General features: G+C 34.0%; 2 protein-coding genes across 5 annotated transcripts; both read right to left on the bottom strand.

The window, feature by feature from the left end:
- Positions 1-761: 761 nt before the first annotated feature.
- On the bottom strand, positions 762-4274 carry LOC111794657 (glutamate dehydrogenase 2). Of its 2 annotated transcripts, XM_087124354.1 has the most exons (10): positions 4079-4274; positions 3881-3989; positions 3681-3794; positions 2807-3028; positions 2620-2694; positions 2413-2529; positions 2050-2300; positions 1771-1846; positions 1609-1695; positions 762-1079 (listed from the first exon to the last, which is right to left on the bottom strand). In XM_087124354.1, exons 2-10 carry the CDS (start codon positions 3986-3988, stop codon positions 894-896), a joined length of 1236 nt encoding a protein of 411 aa, XP_086980480.1. In that variant the 5' UTR covers position 3989; positions 4079-4274; the 3' UTR covers positions 762-893. The 2 variants fall into 2 exon arrangements, with proteins under 2 accessions (XP_086980480.1, XP_086980481.1); XM_087124355.1 differs by having other exon boundaries at positions 919-1095; positions 3881-4274.
- A 583-nt stretch (positions 4275-4857) lies between these two features.
- Positions 4858-17507, bottom strand: SRS2 (P-loop containing nucleoside triphosphate hydrolases superfamily protein). 3 transcript variants are annotated; one of them, XM_023676752.2, is made up of 30 exons: positions 17164-17506; positions 16436-17042; positions 16149-16190; positions 15837-16000; positions 15020-15215; positions 14158-14214; positions 13970-14075; positions 13748-13881; positions 13231-13305; positions 12975-13100; positions 12734-12862; positions 12556-12639; positions 12058-12171; positions 11818-11918; positions 11106-11172; positions 10620-10670; positions 9912-9989; positions 8926-9135; positions 8756-8794; positions 8292-8363; positions 8120-8206; positions 7992-8048; positions 7710-7900; positions 7533-7626; positions 7402-7452; positions 6450-6512; positions 6210-6269; positions 5849-5911; positions 5469-5580; positions 4858-5200 (listed from the first exon to the last, which is right to left on the bottom strand). In XM_023676752.2, the coding sequence occupies exons 1-29, from the start codon at positions 17334-17336 to the stop codon at positions 5491-5493; spliced, it is 3381 nt and encodes a 1126-aa protein (XP_023532520.2). In that variant the 5' UTR covers positions 17337-17506; the 3' UTR covers positions 4858-5200; positions 5469-5490. The 3 variants fall into 3 exon arrangements, with proteins under 3 accessions (XP_023532520.2, XP_086979964.1, XP_086979963.1); XM_087123838.1 differs by lacking the exon at positions 4858-5200 and adding an exon at positions 5239-5343 and having other exon boundaries at positions 17164-17507; XM_087123837.1 differs by lacking the exon at positions 4858-5200 and having other exon boundaries at positions 5239-5580; positions 17164-17507.
- Between the last annotated feature and the right edge of the window lie 3110 nt (positions 17508-20617).

The following is a 20617-nucleotide window of genomic DNA, read 5'->3' as shown; positions in this document are numbered from 1 at the left end:
AGAAATAAATTTTTTCATAAAAATATTTAAATTAATAAATAAGTAATAAGTTAAGAAATCTTATTATTAATTTTATTCTTTAAAGGAAAAAGAAGGGTTAGGTTTTCTTGACTTTGTTTATGAAAGTCAACAAACATTTTTGTTTTAAAATTTTTTTCTCCCTCCTTATATTTTGCCTCTTAGTCTCATAATATCTCTCTTTTTTTATCTAGAATTCAAAATTTTGCTAAATAAATGAAAAAAAGTATGAAAAAAAAATAATGAAGCTCGAGAAAGTTAGAGAGGTGAAAAATATTGTTGTTAGAGAAAGAAGATAGAGGCAACGACTAGATGTCTAGAAAAGAGAGAGAAGGTGGAAGAAAATGAAGCTCGAGAAAGTTATGTTAAAGAAAGAAGATAGAAGAGACTAGACGTCTTAGAGGGAAAAGGAACGAGAGAAAGACGAAATTATTAATAATAATGTTTGAATTGAAAAATTAAGTCGAATTACGTTTAGACAAGGAATTTTTAAGTTGGTCTAAACTTTGGATTTCTAACCTTCCGACTACTGGTCGAAGTTTGGACCAACTTTGGTCCAAACATCGTAGAAAGGGCGAGCTTTCGGCTCTTAGCATGATAGAACTCTAGCAAATCCAAGTTTCAACCAACTTTGGTACATGTACATGTACATGTATGTCTAAATCATGAACAACAATGAAATGAAGAACCAAACAAGAGCATAGTGGAGACATCAACTAACAATATATTTAAGAAAAACTTCCTCAAGCTAAACACTGTGGATAAATTTTACTAAATTTTTGGAAGTAATGTCAATAAATTTATTCAACACTAATTTCAGCATGCAGTAAGTGCTGATAATCTAAGCACTTAAAAGAAGAAGAGTTCATGTATGTCTAGGCCTCCCATCCCCTCAAGAGCGTGGCTCGTGCCACACGATTGACACCCAAAGTGAATGCACCCATACGAAGATTACAATCATGTGATTTGCACATGCTTTTGATATTATAAAAAGCTCTTGTCATGTACCTTTGAAGCTCCTTGTTCACCTTCTCTTCATCCCACATGAAGCCCTGAATGTTCTGCAAAGTCCATGAACTACACCTTTTAGCTAGAACTATTCACCACTAACCTCAGTTTGTTGTTTTTTGCTTCCCCTTAAAGACAAAGCTATCATTTATCAAAGAATTCAACCAAAGTAATTGGATCATATATAGCAAATCATCTGAGTCTTCTTAGTAGTAGTATTTTGATTCTACGCTATTCCGAGATTTGGCAATGATTCATTGTAAAACTGATACATAAGGAATGTCATAAAATGTTAAATCGACAAAGTCATTGTTTTCTTGTTCACCAACATATCATATGTTTTAGGTTTATTCTACACTATTCCAAGATTCTGCAATGATTCATTGTAAAAATGATACAATTGCCAAAAGTTTTAGATCGACAAATCGTCGTTTTCTTGTTCACCAACATATCATACGTTTTAGGTTTGTTCTACCCTTGGAGCTCATTCTAATATGGTTCTTATTGTTTTAAATACACTATTTTAGTCCTTATCAATAATTTTGAAGTGGTGAAAATGTTCATGTTTAGTTTGTTTGCTACCTGAACCCACTCAAAGTAGCTAACGGTGACTCCACCAGCATTCGCGTAGATGTCAGGGAGTATTATGACTCCTTTCTTAGATAGGATCTGCACAATGAAACCAGAGCTGTCACAAATCTAAGCTTGTGTATGAATCCAAGATTAATTATAGACCTTACTTACCTCATCTGCTTCTGGATCAGTTGGGTGGTTAGCTGCCTCTACAATAAACTTTGCTCTCACGCCAGCAGCATTTTCCCTTCATTTGGGAAGATTAAAAAAAATGGAATCAGCTTGCCACAATGTGTTGCACAGTTTACTAACAATGCAACATGTATATATATGTGTGCGCGCGTGTGTATATATGTGTGTGTGTGTGTGTATATAAATCTTCTTAGTATTCAAGAGTAATAAAAATATTTGACAGCAAAGAAAGAGTTCTAGATGAAAAAGAGGGAAGACCTGTTCAAAACTCCACCTAAAGCACATGGGATAAGAACATCACATTCATGAACTAGAAGTTCATTCGGATTCATGCCATCTGCACCTTGGAAATTTACTAGACTATTGGTCTTTCCTTTGTGCTCAATAAGATCGGGTATATTAATCCCGTTCGGATTTGTCACAGCGCCAGTGATATCACTCACTGCAACAACCTTTCCTCCTCTTTCATGGATGAGCCTTGCTGCCCAAGATCCCACGTTGCCAAATCCCTGTCGAATTTGCAGTTCATAAAGGTTTCTTCAATTGAGATGCTGAATCTTTACAACGAGAACACAAAACATTGTGAGCATTAGAAGTTTGCAAGTTTGAACTTTACTGTACCTGTATAACAAATGTTAGACCTTTGACTTTCTTTCCATGCTCTGCAAGCAAAGCCTCTGTAGCAAAAACAACACCACGCCCAGTTGCAGCATCTCTACCTAAGGAACCACCAAGGTCCTGAAAAGATAAGACAAGGGGGTCTTAATAACTCAATGATATTCATCAAACACAGAGAAGTTTCTTGGATTTTCAATCTCGATTACTTACTATAGGCTTCCCCGTCACGACTGCTGGTGAGTGACCATGAAACTTAGAGTACTCATCCAAAATCCAGGCCATAGTCTGCACAAATCTTTAAACTATCTGAACTAAGCATAATTGTGCTGCTGAAAATATTCGAAGTGCACCTATAAATTAAGGATGCTATTAAACCTTTAAACTATCTGAACTCAACCTGCGCATTTGTGCCCATATCTGGTGCTGGAATGTCAGTATGTATACCAATGAGGTCATGGATCTTCTGAGTAAATACACGAGTCAGCCTTTCCAACTCGCTCCTGCTTAATTCTCGTGGAGTGCATCCAATCCCACCCTTTGCACCTCCATAAGGAATATCTGCTACAGCAGTCTTCCATGTCATTAGTTGAGCCAGAGCATTTACTTCATCAGGGTCGACCTTTAGTAACAGCATTAAGCAATTCAGTAAAGGAGAAAACTCAAATGAAAACACCTTAACCGTCTTCGTACTCGAAAAGAAGAACGGTTGACCTTTTAGTTACAGATTTTGACGTCAAATTTTTATAGTACCAGTACTTTGTGATGTCCTTGGATGCATCCAACGGATGTTTGAGAGTAGAGCTCGCATGGAAGCAAAATCCTTGCATGTCTCACATTAAGATGACTTTTGAAAGTGAAACTTTTACGTGAAGATCTTTCTTGAACAAGTGTATTTTAATCATTACCATTTTAGTAAAATTTATTTAAAAACAAATCATGTAGATGCTTGGTTCATCAATTTCTAAAAGAACTTTCATATTACTTTCAAAACCTGAAATTTTTTTAGTAGGAAATACCTTTGATCATGACAAAATGCTTTCAATCATGCCGAAGTACTCTCAAAGTCCCAAACATAACGTAACTAAATGCATGCAAACTATGATCAAACAACAGCAGCCGTTCGTTTATCTGATAGAAACTACAAATCTTTTGATGGGGAGTGATGTAAACTGTTAAATACTCTCATCCAGAAACCAATTACGCCTAAACTATGACAGAATAGAAAAGAAGAAGCGATCACATCAATTCAAAAGAGGAGAAAATCCAGTCACCTCAGGATGATATCTGATCCCTCCTTTCATGGGGCCACGGGCATTGTCATGTTGAACCCTAAACCCCACATAAGACACTAAACTCCCATCGTCCTTGGGGATCGTACACTCAACCTGTTCGATCATCACAAGCAAACAATCAGAGCCTCTAAAATCAAAATCAACAAACGAAACCAAAATAAAAAAGAAAGAAGAACAACCTTGATTTCTCTGAAAGGGATCAAAAGACTCTTCTCGATCTTGGAATCCAGACCTAGAATTCGCGCGGCATGGCGAAAATTGCGATTGGTAGCAGCTAGGGCGTTCATGTTGGGAAAGCCTAGAAGAACTGAATTGAAAAGAGAAAAAAAAAAGGGCGATAGGGAAAGGGAAAGACAATACAATGAATTGAGTGATACGTGTAATGGAGAGTGGTGATGGGGTGTAATTGGAGCTGTAAACGGCGCCTAAATTTGAGCCTGAATTTCGATGTGAACGTTGACCAATTCCGCCATGCGAGTCCACTTGGAAGTTCTGCAACAAACGGTCAGTTTTTTTGGGGAGCGAGAAGGCGAGAGGGGTTTGCCGCGTCCAAAACGAACACTACGATTATACAACTTAATCTAACTATAAATCAGGCTTTATATTGTATAATAATTCCTTAAGGATAATTAATCAATAACACAACCAATCAAAATCATAAATATTCAAAATATTTTGTTAATTGTTGATGAAAGTTAATTAAATTGATAAAAGAAGATTTTAATGAAGCCTTAATTACAATATAATTGACATTTTTAATAATCAAATATTTAAATTATTAAATTGTATTAATACAAGAAAATATTGATAAAAGATCAAATAAGACTTTAATTATATTTTTTTTTTTTGTATTATAAGTGAAAATACACCTTTTGATCAAATATATTTTAATTAAATTCAAATAGTTGAAAGTGAATTTGAACGATGATATGAAAATAATTTGAACATAAAGCTATCAAATTTTCACCGAAATTGAAAATTGTTTAATAGCTCTACACTTAGAACAAAACCTAATAATAATAATAATAATAATTATTATTATTATTTACATTTCAAATATTTAAAATTATATAGAATACGACTGTCTCAAAAAGTTACAGCTATAAAAATTATAGAGCCGATAAAATAAAAATACGACTGTCTCAAAAAGTTACAGCTATAAGAATTATAGAGCCGATAAAATAAAAACATTGCATTTAAAGATTTAAAATTTTTTAAAAATAAGATTATTGCATTACATAAAACAAACAAGGACCTAGAGCCGTTGGGGGTCCAAAATGTTCTTCATCTAACTCGTAATCTTGTAAGGTTACACTTAAAGACTTTTAGAAAAAGAGATTCCAAGAGCTTTCTAGTCCATAGTAGGCAAAACATTAGACTTTTGTCAAGCTTTGCTGTCCCATGACTTCGCCGATGATTGGCTTTATAGGAGATCAAGAGCATTTCTTTCCTTGTATGGTGTGTTTTCCCGCTTATTCACCTATTCCTGACCTTGTACACTAATCGAATTTACAAATTAACATCAAAGCCTACCATCTCACAATATAAATAAATATATAAATATTTACACATTACAACGTTTTTTTAGTTCAACAACATTTAGATTGTAAAAAGTGATGATTTCGACACCTATTGCAGACACCTATAGGGTTACATACGAAACTAAAATTATCTTCACGAATCAGACGAGGAATGACTTGACTCATTACAATCATAAAACTGAAATATTTGCAACCAAAAGATACATATACTACAATGGTTCCTTACCTGTGCAACTTTCTCTAGCTAATCATAGTGATTTGTATTGCTCGATCAAAGACGACGCATGGAGACGGGACGTAGGAGTAATAGTACATCCCAAATTACGCAAATAAGAAATCTGTCAATTAGACATATGAATAAATCAAGAAGATAAGGAGTGAATAAACAAGCATGTACTGAAATCCCAACACTTAAACTTTACACAAAGCCTATGATATGCATTTTAACATATGCATGCTTAAATTCTTGAAGTTGTAACAGTGGTAAGTGCTTGGGGTGTTTGGAAATACCTTTCAAAGTTCAAAATCCTACGTTTTACAAGGATGGAAATAAACTTCATTTAGATCACAAAGATGCTTGAGGAATGGTATATAAATCATAGCTACCTGTTTGGCTGAAGGTGCTGAGGAACCCATTGCATTTTCAATCCTTAATTTCAGGAAATGCTCCTGCAACAACTCATTGCTTAGAATTGAGGTACAATGCCATCCAGTTCGTCAATATTATGTATAATTGTTTTCAATGTAGGACAATAAACGCTGAAGATTATCAATATCAATAGATATTAAATTGATAGATTACGTTATCCAGTTGTTCAAGCTCTCAAGACGTGCTCATACATGAGTTTAGACACCACGGCAAATCAAAAAGGTGTTTCATAATATTGAAGGTCAAATAAAACATTAAGAAAACAAAAGAAACAATTGTTTTGTTTTATCATCATTTCATAAGCTGAAGAGAACAAACCTGTTTTTCCTGCATCAAGAGAGCACGCTTATCCGCAGGGATCTGTTCCCATCTCAAAACCTATGCAAAACAGGTGTGGTGGTCAATAGAGGACTAATAGTTTGAAGGTTTAAAATAAAAATTCCAAGTAAAATTATATAAAAGAACAGAACAAGTATCCATCATTACTATAGCCGTACCACTTGGAAAATACATTTACTTTTTAGATGATTAGCTGAAGGCTAAAACCAATATACTCACATATTCAGCATACTGAAGTGCTTCATCGCTAGTCAATGATGACTTCAGTGTACGCAAGACTTCCTGTGCACACAAAACTCAACATCATAAATATTCAAACTGCATAGTTTATCTCACGCAATAAAAACTAGTTTAGAAAATGATGATTCTAGTACTTCAATGTAACGGCCCAAGCCCACCGCTAGCAAATTGCTAGCGCTGGGCTTAGGCCGTTACAAATGGTATTAGAGTCAGACACTGGACGATGTGCTAGCGAATAGGTTGAGCACTGAAGGGGGTGAACACGAGGCGGTGTGCCAGCAAGAATGTTGGGCCCCAAAGGGGGGTGGATTTGGGGGGTCCTACATCGATTGGAGAAGGGAACAAGTCCCAGCGAGGACACTGGGCCCCGAAGGGGGGTGGGATTGTGAGATCCCACATTGGTTGGGGAGAAGAACGAAACATATTTTATAAGGGTGTGGAAACCTCTCCCTAGCAAACACGTTTTAAAAACCTTGAGGGGAAACTCGAAAGGAAAAGCCCAAAAAGGACAATATCTACTAGCGGTGGGCTTGAGCTGTTATATTCAAACTATGGAATCTATTAATAATAGATTTACGAATAAAATAAAGATAATTAAAATTTAAAAAGTTATCGTATGTTCATCGTTCATAATATTTGATTTCAGTAAACATACATTTTCTAGGATAAGTGAACAATCGAAATATATTGATAAGTAATTTCTCCATTATCCTAAGTTTTTATGGCTTCACCGTACAATTTTCATACGTTACTATTTGAACTGTCCAACAATGGGATTCATGAAAATCAGTTGAGCTGTGGCTCAGAACATTTAAAGCTGGTGGTAGTTTCATTACATATTAAAATGAAAAGGAAAAACTAGAGCCCAATTAGTGAAACTTTAGTAAAAATGAAAAAATAAGAACAATAATGAAAAAAAGAAAACTATAACCTTCGATTTGCATTTCTTCACTCTCAGCCGTTCATCAATTACAAATCCAACCTGTAAAGTTATGAAAAAATTATTGAACTTTGCGAAGTCCCATTTATATCATCAGAACACAGAAGTTCAAATTTGATCACCTTATCAATTAACCTCTTAGGATCTTGAAAGGCCTTTTTCTTGGCCCACTGATGAAATAAATGGGAAATAATTGCTCTGTTATCCACATCAAATCTGCAATTGGAATAAAGAACAAAATATATTACTTTTTTGGGTATAGATACGTACAAAACAATGGAATTGGAAGGAGATAACACCTTTTTAGGAAATGATTCCCATTAGTCGTCTCTAAAGGTTCTTCGGAGTCTCTAATGTCGATTTGATCTTTAGCAGGATTGTTTAACGCAGCTTCCAAATCATCTGATACAGGTTTTTCGAGAGGTATGTGCATGTTCTGTTTTAGAACATCATGGTGCTTCTTTTGTAAGTGTTGGACACTAACTTCAGCCTACAAGAAAAGATTATACCATTAACACTTCTTTTGCCAAGTGTTGGGTACTAATAAACAGTGCGTTCTAACAAAACTTAATGAAAAGTACCTGTATCTCTCGAAGATGATCAGGAATTTCTTTGAGAAATCTTGAAGGTTGGAGTATCTAATAAAAATGCTCGAGTCAATTCAATTTGTCCACATTTATATGATAGTAAATGTTCAACTAAAACAAACCTGCCAATCTGAGTCCATCAAGACATACAATATAAAGATTTTCTCTCGAGCACGAGTCATCGCAACATATAGTAAGCGTCGTTCTTCCTGTTATTTTCAAGGGAGAATTAATATGGCACAAATGGAAGGAATTCTATAGAACAAGGCAACAATGTTAAATGGAAAAACTAACCTCAATTGAGTTTCCATTTTCAATTGTAATGCCCCTGGATTCATGCAAGAGAGGAATCTCTGATTCATTGGCCTGGTAACATCAAAGTACTAAAAGTATTGTCATCTCAGAAGAAGAATATATATATATAGCGCACATCATTGAAATGGTATTAGTAAACAAAATCATAAACACAAACACCAAAAAAACGCATTTTCTATTGCAGTCTTGAAAATACAAGAGACTCTCCCTCCATCTACAAAGGTTTCCCCTAACCAACCCAAAATATTATCAAATAAATGAACCAACCAAAACTAAATAACAAATTACAACTAAAAAAGTAAAAATAAAATAAAATCCAATTAATCCACTAGATCTTATACACTCATAATCACTTTACAAGAAATCAAAACAAGAACCTCCGGAAGCATGACTACAGCGAGCAAGGTCCAAAAGAAACGCCCTTCTATACAGTTTTCAATTACCTTAATTATGAAGACGACATCCCACTCCAAGCCTTTTGACTGCACAAGGAAGACAAGGAACTTTACAAGGACAACAGAAAATGGCATAGCAGTATCCATGGTACTAAATATTACTAGAGTAACGTTATCAAATTCAAGACAATTCTAAAAAAGATGCAAGGAGGAAGAACCTGGTGAATGGTCGTTAAAGTGACAGAGTTTTTATTGTCAAGACGGCGAGAGCAGAAATTTGCCTTTTCCCTCTCAGATACATGGTCAACAAAAGCTTTCAGAGCATTAAGACAACCTGGCTCACTTTCTACAATCTCTGTCTTCCCTTCTTCCACAGTAAAATGACTTGACAAAAAATTGGAGACATCATCCAATAAATACTGAAGAACCTTCAAGCACAAGAAATTCAATGGTATAGAACAAATCAAGGCTCAGATTTTAAAATTACGGAAAAAGGTTGCAACTGCCAAAACTCATTTGCATCTTTTCCCATCTAAAGTGAGTGTATCTTTCACTTTTGAAATTTGTTATGAATATGTGCTAAATATCAAAGTTGAAATATTATATTTCATCTAATTGTTATTTAAATCAAAAGATTATGAACTAAGCATTGCTCTTCTGGACTGAATTGCTTCTTAAACTCTACTTGTGTTCTTATTTTCATAATGCACTTAATCTATTAGCCTTAGGTTAATTAATTTTAAATGCCCTTAGATGTTAGATCTAGAAACCTTATAATAAAAGAGGTACTTTTGGGCCGGATAAGAACACAAACCAAAAGGAACTTAGAGTTTGGAAACCTAGAAAGAATGCTTTTGGAAGTTTAAGAATATAAGTTTTAAGGCCTTTTAGGTTTATTGAAATTGAATAGGGATATGTGTTTTATAATTAACAAATGGAACTTAGCTAGCACTCCAGGAAGAGGCAGTAAAGAAATTTGTGTTCTTGATCTATAAAATAGAGTTTCCATAGGAGATCTTGATCTTTTAAAAAGAACCTCGTACGTAGGATAGGTAGCAAGCCCTCAAACACCCTTTTTGTATAAAACCATAACATGGAAATCTATCAATAGGTCTGATATTGTCATGTTCATTGAGCGATTTACCCTCATCTACATCAAATTATTATATAATTTTGTGTTCATTAGCATTGGATTTATACTTACTGATCTGATATCATTGTCTTCGTTCAGCAATTTTCCCCCATCAACATTAGTAACTGCCTGTTGCTCCAGAAGGTACTTCTGAAGATATGCCACCAGAAGAAATGGTGTCACAATTAGAGAAAATAGCAACCCTCATAAAGGCTTGGATTTTTTTTAATAAAAAAAAACATGACTCATCATAAATTCTCTCCTCTTCTGGAAGTAATGATGGGGGTAGAACAAAATTGTAAATAAAAAAAACTACGTGGTAGCACGTTAGACCTTTTTGGTAAGTTGGTAACGATCAGAACAAGAAATAACATTACAAGTAAACATAGTGATAAATGAGTTTCTGAAAGCTGCTTAGCAATATTCTTCCAAGATACGTGGTTCACTAAGTTATCTACAACTAAAAAAATGTTTTCTAGAGAAAAAAAAGGATCTCTAAAAGCTTCGAATATGAACCACTAATCTAGCCCATCAGAACACAAAACAATGAACTTTCCATTACATGATGGCAGAAATGCTCACTGAAATACTGTGAAAGTAGTTCCAATTTTTTTTAGAGGAACCTATTGAAACCAACCAAAACTAAAACAAAAACAAAGAATGGCAGATCCCTGTGTTTAAGCCTCTAGAAGCTAATGGTCAGACCCTCAGGTTCTAAAATTAGCAAACTGAATTGCATATGAAAATTCATAAAAAGATCTATGTTGAAAGAAGACAAACCTCAGGTAACATGTTAGACACAGAGGTTATAACAGTTGATATTGATTGTTCCTGCAAATATTTACAAATTAGATTGAAATGGGTTAATTTATGATTTGAAAGGTATTAAAATAACCGGAAGGGAAGCAAAGGAGTAAATTCAAAAGGCTAAATGATTTCCAATTCTACATTTCAAATAAGACAGGATGGAAGGATTGAGATATTTAAAATTTTAACATATACCAGTCACATTGAAAAAGATAGAAAACTCTGATAATTTGAAAGGGCTCAAAAAAGAACTAAAATAAATACTTCAGCTCAATAGTATGGGAAACAAACTCCGTCGTTCATTAGGTTAGGTAAACATACAATTACTATACATTCTTATACTTTTTTACTGGAAGAGTTCAATAAGCTTTCCGGATGGGATGAAACTGAAATAAGTTCTGTATATATAACACTTTAAATCATCATGCAAATACCGTAGTAGTGTCCCACATGCATTACCCTTAGAACAAGTCTTGACACCATGTCTAATGTAGACAGCACCTTACGCCCTTGGTTAAGTTGACTCCTGTAAGATTTGGGCACGGATCAAACGCAGTAATTTAATAGGAAACTTTACTGGGTCAATCAAGAAGTTGTCAAGCCACAACAGAGATTGTTTATAAAATGGCAATCACACCAAAGCACATGCAAGATTTTTTTTTTTTTTTTTTTTTTTTTTTTTTTTTTTTTTTTTTTTTTTTTTTGTGAAGCATGTAATAGAAAAATAAAAATATCAATGTCCTATGCAAAAGAAAATATAGCATTGTTTTTTTTCTAGTATTCGTGAGTATCTAAGCCTACTTGTGCCTACCTCGACGAATCGCACAAGAGGTAGGTAGGTAACTACATGGATATCAAGTGAAAAGTAGGTAGCTACATGGCTTTTAACCTATATTCTCTGAGCCCTTTCCATTATTTAAATAGGAGAAAATGTAGAGTTAACAAAAAAAATTAAAGGACCTTTATTTCGTTATATTGTTTAAACATAAATGCTTTTAAGCAACACATTTCTAATTCATTTGAAAAAAATACACTAGTGTGTCCAAGGTCCTCGCACCTAGGCAAGCCTTTCAAAATAAAGCAATAAATGACGAATCAATAAACCAAGTTAGAGCATTGATGATTTTAGACAATGATTTCAAACTTTACAGATGAATCTGTAAAACTTAACCTCTTTAAGGTTCCAGAAATCTTGGAGTTGAAGATGTCCCTAGCAGCAGTAATAAATGGGCACTTTCTTACCGTTGAAATTTTGTCGATGTGATTAATTATCTGCAAAAATAAAAGGAAAGTATGAAGTACTGCCTTCTAGTACGCAAAACCGACTTTCAAGAGAAAAGCAAAATGCTACTATCACAGGGGTCTTAAATAACAAAGTAGAGGAAGAAAAGATAAAGAAAGAAAAAGCTACCCTCTTCTTTTCCTCTTTCTCAAAAGGAATTAGAGCCTTGAAAGCTTGACGATAAGCACCATCATCACAATCAGGAAATGTTGTTTTAAGTAGAGCCATAATGGTTTTCACTACCTAAATAAAAGAGAATTTAATAAGTTTCAAGAAGTGAAGATGTTGTAGCCAAAGTTGGAGTTATAGTCAATTAATTGCAAGATAGAAAATAAAATTAGTTCGTAAAATTTCAAACAAAATGACCAACGACATGTAGTTTTAATGCAAACGTATAAACATTCGTTATGGACATACGAACACTAATAACTTACCTGTAATACCAACACACAATTTGGACAACATAAATCTAGCTTAATAATAAATAAATACACATCAAGAACATTAAATTTTAACTTCATATCAAACTTGATTACAAGAATCAATTCGCATAAACAACGTTTGTAGGACAATCAACCTGTACTGATGTCATAAAGCAGTCATATTATTGGTGGAATAAGAGTAGACCTTTTTTCGGTAGAAGGCCACACCATGAACATTAAATGGTATTTTTCTTTCACGGAAAGCTGTTTGAAATACTTTTCCTGATATCTACAGAAACAAAGATAACACTGGTTTTGTCAGAACAAATGCAGTAGATTTTTTTGTGTTTCTCATTATTGATATATTGGCAGATAAGTTTGACCTGCCTCCGGTAAAGAACTGCAAAGCTCCCAAAGCCTTTGGAAGCTGAACAATTTGAAGTGCTTTCCATGATCTTGTCAATAACAAATGCACATTGAGCAGCCTCATTATTGCATTCTTTAATTGTAATCTGGATAGTGGGGGCATATGATTTCATATTATTATGGAGGCAAAAGAAATATGAATTTAAAGTACTATAATATAAATTTTGCTCAATATTCATATGGCTAGAATAGAAATACCTTAGATCCAGTTAAATTATCAGTTCGAACATCCTTAAAAGGGCATCTTTTTTTATTATTTCGTATCAGAGAAGAAGCAGCATCAATAATACAGCCTGTGGATCGATAGTTTTTATTGAGTCTGATCTACATAATGAAAATAAACCAAATTAACGACTCATCATCATTGTATTATAATCTAGAATGATACGTTACACAAAGAAGCTAAAAGAATATGAAAGAAATTACAAGATTCAAGCCTAGAAAGAATATTAACCTCTTTGTAAGTTGGAAAGTCTTTACGGAAAGAGTCAAATCCGGAGATATCAGCTCCATTGAAACTGAATATGGACTATATTACAACATTGGAAACGTCACTTGAGGATAACACACATACTAAACATGGAAATGTAAAGAGGAAAAGGAAATTACAATTCAACAATTACACCAGCCTTTTACTGTTATAGTATAATAGAATAACAAATATACCCATGATTTGAAGTTAATTCTTAGTATTGCAACAAACACTCAGTTTTTGTACGCCTCCCAATTAGACAGATGGTTATACTTAGAAAGCATTGCTTTCGAGAAAATGGATCGACACGGGAATGAAGAAAATAAGACGATGATGTTTATTTAAGAATAGACGATAAGTCATCCAACAAAAAAATCCCTGCACCATGAGAATTTTGTATGAAATTTAAAAATCCCCATTAACAAATCTGTCGATGCAAATATTACATTTTGACAGTACCTGGAAAGCAAATTGTGTAGGGATGAACTAAAAGCCTGACCTGATCATCGTCACCAACTATAGTTATCTGCCTATTGGATGCAAGAATCTGAAGAAGCTTGTATTGCATGGAACTTGTATCTTGAAACTCATCAATAATAATGGCTTTCCATGAATCTTGACACTCCTTGTATACTTCAAACAAAGAGAAAAAAAAAACGAATGAATCAAACCATAAATCACATTTAAATTAATATTTAAAACTGATAAGCTAGTATTGAACCTTCAGGAAAATCAGTAAGCAGCTTCAAGGAACAGCCTATTAAGTCGTGGTAGTCCAGGGCATTACAAGATTTCAAAATTTCATTGTAGTTGTCAAGAACTGCAGCCTGGTTCAAACACAACTTCAAATAAAAATAGAAAACAAAGCTGTTGACACAAATCTTGTTAACCAGAAAATTGGAAGCGTACTCCTATCTCATCACCCTTTGTACGTAGTTCTTCAGAAGTAGTTCCACAAGCTTTAGCCTGGAACACAGTGAAATCAATTCCTTAAATTCCAACAGCAGAATTACATCAGATCGTTGAGAAAGAGGATATACAATAAAGCTAATTCAAATTAGGAACAAAAAAGTATCATTTTGGACTACATTCCCCCTCGATTTTGTGTAACAGCCTAAGTCCACCGCTAGCAGATATTGTCCTCTTTGGGCTTTCCCTTCTGGACTTTCCTCCAAGATTTTAAAACGCATCTATTAGGGAGAGGTTTCCACAACCTTATAAGGAATGTTTCGTCTCTCTCTCCAACCGATTTGTGGGATCTCACAACCTAGTGTCTGGCCCGAATACCATTTATAATAGCCCAAACCTACTGCTAGCAGATATTGTCCGTTTTGACCTATTACACATACGGTTTTTAAACGCCTCTACTACGGAGAGGTTTCCACACCCTTATAAGGAATGTTTTATTCCCCTCTCCAACCACCCCAATATTAATTTTACTTATTGCAGTCTCAATTCGTTTTATTCCCCTCTCCAACCACCCCAATATTAATTTTACTTATTGCAGTCTCAATTCTATACCCTCTAAAATGAATCTTTGACATTTTTTCTTATAAAAGTTGCAGAAAGAGTCGAGGATTTCTTCTCCAATTTTATTATCCTCCCCCAAATTAACTCTCCCTCCTAAATTTTCTCCAAAATGAAGACCTTTTTTATTTTGCTGTTAAGAACCAATGAAAAGAATGAAAACAGAAATCCTTTGGACAACACTAAGAAGGGAGAAAAGAACACACAAGACCATAAACTAAAGTTGAGAAAGTAAAGTACTAACCTTAGGGACAAAAGTTTGCCATTTCTTTGACTTATCCTTCAAATGCAACGGAGCAACATCCTTAGAAGCATCATCAAGTATGTTGGAGTCTACTTTTTGTTTACTTTTTTCGTTTTCCAATAGACGCACAGCCTCAATGATTGCCCTCCTTTGCTGCCCATGTCCATATATTGAAAAATCCGAAGTGCGCTCTAACCTGTAATATAAGATAACGATCTAACCTCAAGATAATAACAAGGATCAAAGGTTAATAAAAAGGAAAACCATTGAGTAAACGTACTTTGGTAGGACATACTTCAACTTAGAACTTTGCAAAACTAATGACTACACAAATAAACAGAAAAAGATTACATATCTTAAAGCATAGCATATATCATTTTGAAACATTTAAGATTAGAATCAGATATGATCCTACATAGATAAGTTTAGAGTTTATGTTTGACTTATGACTGAGCAGAAAGATATCTCCTCTCAATAATTCTATATTAACTAAAGAATTTTCTTAATCCTTACAAATATCGATAGGCTATCAAATTAAGGATATTAATAAGTTCAAAATAAGGATTCTTAAACCTGTAAAGAAATCTCTCTTACACTTCTATTAGTTGGCCCTATTACTTGTAGTACACAGTGAAACTTTTCTTCTCCATACATATCATTTCCTTGATGGTTTATATAAAAATTGAAATATATGAAGCAGTGGAATTGAACTATCAATGTGCTCCGCACATGGTAAGGCTACAAAAAGAATAATGATAAACCCAGATACAGAACACAAATCTAGGCAAGGTTAAAAAAAGAAAAGTTTGAGCTATACTTTTCTGCATGTAAACGACAAAGTTGCAATGAAAATGAATGAAATGTGCTAATCACAAGTTCTTTTGCCATTTTCTTCCCAGTCACTGCACCAACGCGATCTCTCATTTCCGAAGCAGCTGCAGTAGTGAAAGTCATTGCCAAAATATTTGCTGGGCCTATACCCTATACAACCAAAAAGAAGTAACTAAACCGATAATGTCCTAAAATTATATAGAGAAGAAATGAAATAAAAAGTCACAAATATCAGAGTTAAATAAATTTGTAAATAAACAAGATTAGAAAGAAACATTGTGCCACAAGGCGGAGATACCTCGCTAAGCAGCATCAGAACTCGACCGACCATGGTGGAAGTCTGCATATAATAGAAATTTCAGCTCTTGGCGACAAAAAAGGCTCTAACTCAGACCAATCTTAGGTAACTTTTAGAAATGGAGACACACGCTTGAGTTTTCCTTGAGCGAATTTTTAAAAGAAAATACAGCTTAGGTGAGATTACCATTCATCATAAACTAAACAAATATTCTTGAAAGTAAAAGCATTTACTAAACCTCAAACAACATGATTGTTGATTCTCAATTTACAAACAAGAAGTAAGACCTTTCCACTTCCCGGACCGGCAAGAATCATTAACGGGATCGAAATATCACTACAAGCTGCTTCTTGTTGCCTGTCATTGAGAGACAACACATATTTTGCATACTCTGCTGGCATGGCCCCGATCTTCTTAGTTGCAGAGTCAGAGTTGATCCACTCTGCTCTTAATTCCAAGGCGTCCGAAGAACACGACAAGCCTTTGTTTTCGCTACTTTCGCTACCATTTACAGACTCCAAATCTACACTAGGATCATCGTTATAGCTACCATTATCCTGATTTCCCGCATGGAAGATGGAATGTGAACACTCCCTTTCTGCTCTAGCAGATGAGTTCTGCTCGCAGAGAGCATCGATTTCCTCTAAAGTGGACTCATCAAAATCATCATCCAGAATACTTGGAGCCGAGAAAGAATTTATTGTACTAGAACATTCAGAACTTGTTAAAGGAGTCTTGAAACAATCTAATCCCAACTCCTTTGAAGTAGCGTCAATTGCAATAGCAAATGACTTCGATAGCGGAGTGTTCCCCGAAATCTCGGACAATGGAACCCTCTTTGCACCATTATCACAAACCGGGGCATCAGTTGCATTTAAATCCGAAACCCTGGAGCTAAAAAAATGGCAAGAAAACAAATCGAAAATCTCAAAATCTTCCCAAAATCTTGAACTACTGAAACTTTCATCGAACTAATCCAAATCAGAACAAACACAACAGCTCTAAGAACACATACCTGATAGGAAGTAGATTAGCAGAATGGATACGATTAGAACACTGAGAAATTGGCTGATGGGAGTGCAAGAGGCGAGGGCGTTTACGAGCAAGAAGAGCTTTGGCAGCTCTGAAATTGCGGGAGATTCGATCCCTTTCTTCCTCGGTGATGCCAGAATTTTCATCTTCGATCATCGCTTAAGAAGAAACTAAACTGAAAGGTAAAACCTACCGGCCGGAGAATCGGAGATTGAAGACATGGATTTCCAAATTGCAGGTGTTGGTTCAAGCGTTGTGTCTCTTCACTTCAATTTTCCCCCCAAAACTACAACAAGTTCAAACCAGGCGCAATAACGTTAATCTATAAGGAATTTCGCGGAATTTGTGGAAATAACAATAATTCGCTCATTATTCATTAAGAAATTTTTTTTACATTTTTTACATTTATGCAATAATCATTATGTTTCTTATTTCATATTATTACTTGAAAATAGCTCATAATTATGAACAAACTAGAGCATGAACCTCACGTGGTTTGATGCATTTTTCGTAAAAAAGATTTGGATCAACACATTCTATTTGAATATGATCAAACTCAGATATTATTAAAAAATCTAAAAACTCCATCGACCAAAACAACATTGAATCAGGGGCCGATGGTTTATATGTAAAATCATATTATATCTATCTATATATATATATATATATATATATATATATATATATATATATATCATCTCTTATTTTATTATATTCTCTACCGCACACGAGACAAAAATCTTGATATTCGTTATTCGATCCCAACCAAAAATTAAAAATTAAAAATGTATTTGTAATTTTATAGAAACAAATTTACTTTTCAAATCGTGACAAATGTAACTATCTATAACTTTTATTAAGCAAATTTAATTATAAAATGAGAGAAAATCACACGCCTACTATGAATAGATATTGTCCCATTTATACCGTTACGTATCGTCGTCAATCTCACGATTTTTAAAACTCATATGCTAGAGATAAGTTTTCACTCGGAATCTCACTATATATAATCTTGACTTGTAGAAATCAATCTATCGAGTATATCATCGACTACCAATTCCGTCCCAGTAGTTACTCCGTTTCTAATCACAACGCTTAAATTTACGAGAAGAGATTATAATAATGAAACGAGCTGCAAAGTTGGTGTAGCACACACGTTCATAATACAGCTTGGAAATACAAACACACCACTCGATCCAAATAATACACATAAACTTCTTCTTACACCCCTGCATGCACGTAAGCTTATTATTATTATTATTATTATTATTATTATTATACTATTATATCTTATCATAGCCGTGGAGATTACAGGGCGTGTGGCTTCTCAGGGTCCTCCAGCTCCACGTGTCGGAACCAAACCTTCAGCTCCAGAACGGAGCCCTCTTTGGCGCCGGCAGCCGACGTGTCGTTAGGAACAGGATTGTGTTGAGTTATTGGTGGGCCGAAAACTCCGGTTTGGGGATGTGGCGCCCAGTAGTCTTCGGATATGGAGTGGATCATATGATCTGGCACCACTGTCGGGCAGACTTCCTCCTCTGGGTTCTTCTCATACGCTGACCAATGACCTGCCCTGAAACCAAAATATATATATTATTAATATGCTAACCGTATGAACTGTGAGATCCTACGTCGATTGAGGAGGGTAATGAGTGTCAGTGAAAACGCTCGGAGTCAAAGGGTGTATTGTGAAATCTCTAATTTATTAAAAAAGAGAACAAAACATTCTTAAAATTGTGAAAATTGAGCCTAAGATAATAAATAATCAGACTACAAAAATAAATAAATAAATAGACGAGGTCAACTATGGAAACATATAGAAGACAAGCATGTCAAAATCCATGCCTCTCAATTGTAGGTGATTCCATGCATTTTCTTTAAAATAAATTAAAATAAATTAAATTATAAATTTATTTTCATAATTTTTAATTAATATTGATATTTATTTAAATTTAAGTTTAAGCTTGATCAAGATGACAGTGTGATAGCACATAAGATAAATATAAATTTGGGTTTTTTTTTTTTTTTTTTTTGTTTCCTTTTATTTTAGTCAACTTTGGACATTAAATTATTATATATTTTGGTCTTTAAATTTAATTTAAAATATCTAACGTATTTTTAAATATAAAATGAACTAAATTAATAAAAATATCCATAAATCTTCGAAAGTTTCGATAACATCTTTACACTTTCAAAAATATATTTACGAGTGTTTTTTTTTTTTATAGGAATAGTGAATACTCTGTTTCAAAAATGCCTTTAAGCATGACACCCTTTATTTTTAATAAAAATAAATAAATAAAAATCTTTACGGTCAATATATATATATAGACACGAGAATTGAACTGTCCAAGGACACTTCACAAATTACTTACAAACATTCTAATGTTACTTTAGAATGTTTATTAATATTTTTGAAACAAGGTATTAACCAAAACTTTTCGAAATTGAATAGAATTTTTGAAACAAAGGAGATTTTGGACAATATATTTAAACTTATTTTAGTTAAAGGAGTATTTTTTTAATTCAAATATAAAATTAAAAAGATATTTGTATTAATTTAAGGAGAAGAGAAATAAGAGGTAAGAGTACCGGAGGGTGAAGAGAGAGGGCGAGAGGCGGCGGAGTGGGTTCCGCAAATGGGCGAGTCGTGGTCGAGCAGCGATTATAAGGTTAGAAGCGGCGGCCATGCAATTGAAGAAGAAGAAGAAGAAGAAGAAGAAGAAGAAGAAGAAGAAGAAGAAGAAGAAGCTTTCAGAAGAAGAATAGGAAGCTGAAGGGCGTAGGCGTGGAGTGAGTGGTGAAGGGCTCTCGAGTTTAAAAGGGGATTTATAGTTCCCTTTATTCTCTGCCAAATTCACAGATGCTCATTTTCTTATTTTATTATTATATTCTCTATAAATAAATCATTTTTAATTTCTTATTGTAAAACTAAAATTAAATTTTAAAAAAGAATAAAATAAAATAAAATAAAGAAAAAGGAGATATGGGTTCCCTAGTAATGGATTTCCTGGGTCTCCACCGGCCCCGTACGCCTCTGAAGACTCTAAGTACGTTCCCACTAAAAAAATTCCTTTTTTTTTTTTTTTTTTTTTTTTTTTTTTTAAATTTTAATTTTCTCTCACCGCATGTGATTCGCCTTTATTTAACTAATTCCTCCTTCCCCAGTAATGAACTTGCTTACCATTTTTTTTTTTTAATATTAATTTTAAATTTTCATCCATATTTTTTTATTTAAAATGTTTATTTATTAATTTAAATGTTTTGTGTTTATATTTAATGAAATTGATATGGTTGATATTTTTATTAATATTAGCGTTGGAATATTAATAATTAGATATCAATATGGAAAAAGTATGGGTAGTTTTTGTGGTATCTATTCTCCATCTTCACTTTATTCATGGCGAACAAACTCAAGCGGTAGCACAAATGACAAA

Source organism: Cucurbita pepo, chromosome 5 (assembly GCF_057944985.1).
Source record: "Cucurbita pepo subsp. pepo isolate OVF chromosome 5, ASM5794498v1, whole genome shotgun sequence".
Taxonomy (NCBI): Eukaryota; Viridiplantae; Streptophyta; class Magnoliopsida; order Cucurbitales; family Cucurbitaceae; genus Cucurbita; species Cucurbita pepo.
Note: the sequence above shows the minus strand (reverse complement) of the source record. Positions and strands in the feature narration are given on the sequence as shown.

Coding starts and splice junctions, on each gene's coding strand:
- SRS2 (XM_087123837.1), bottom strand. CDS start 17,336: ATGATCGAAGATGAAAATTCTGGCATCACCGAGGAAGAAAGGGATCGA. Junction 16,191..16,435: donor CCGGTCCGGGAAGTGGAAAG/GTCTTACTTCTT, acceptor TATTATATGCAG/ACTTCCACCATGGTCGGTCG. Junction 8,364..8,755: donor ATGTCGTCTTCATAATTAAG/GTAATTGAAAAC, acceptor TGATGTTACCAG/GCCAATGAATCAGAGATTCC.
- LOC111794657 (XM_087124354.1), bottom strand. CDS start 3,988: ATGAACGCCCTAGCTGCTACCAATCGCAATTTTCGCCATGCCGCGCGA. Junction 3,795..3,880: donor TCCCTTTCAGAGAAATCAAG/GTTGTTCTTCTT, acceptor ATGATCGAACAG/GTTGAGTGTACGATCCCCAA. Junction 1,696..1,770: donor CTGATCCAGAAGCAGATGAG/GTAAGTAAGGTC, acceptor TTCATTGTGCAG/ATCCTATCTAAGAAAGGAGT.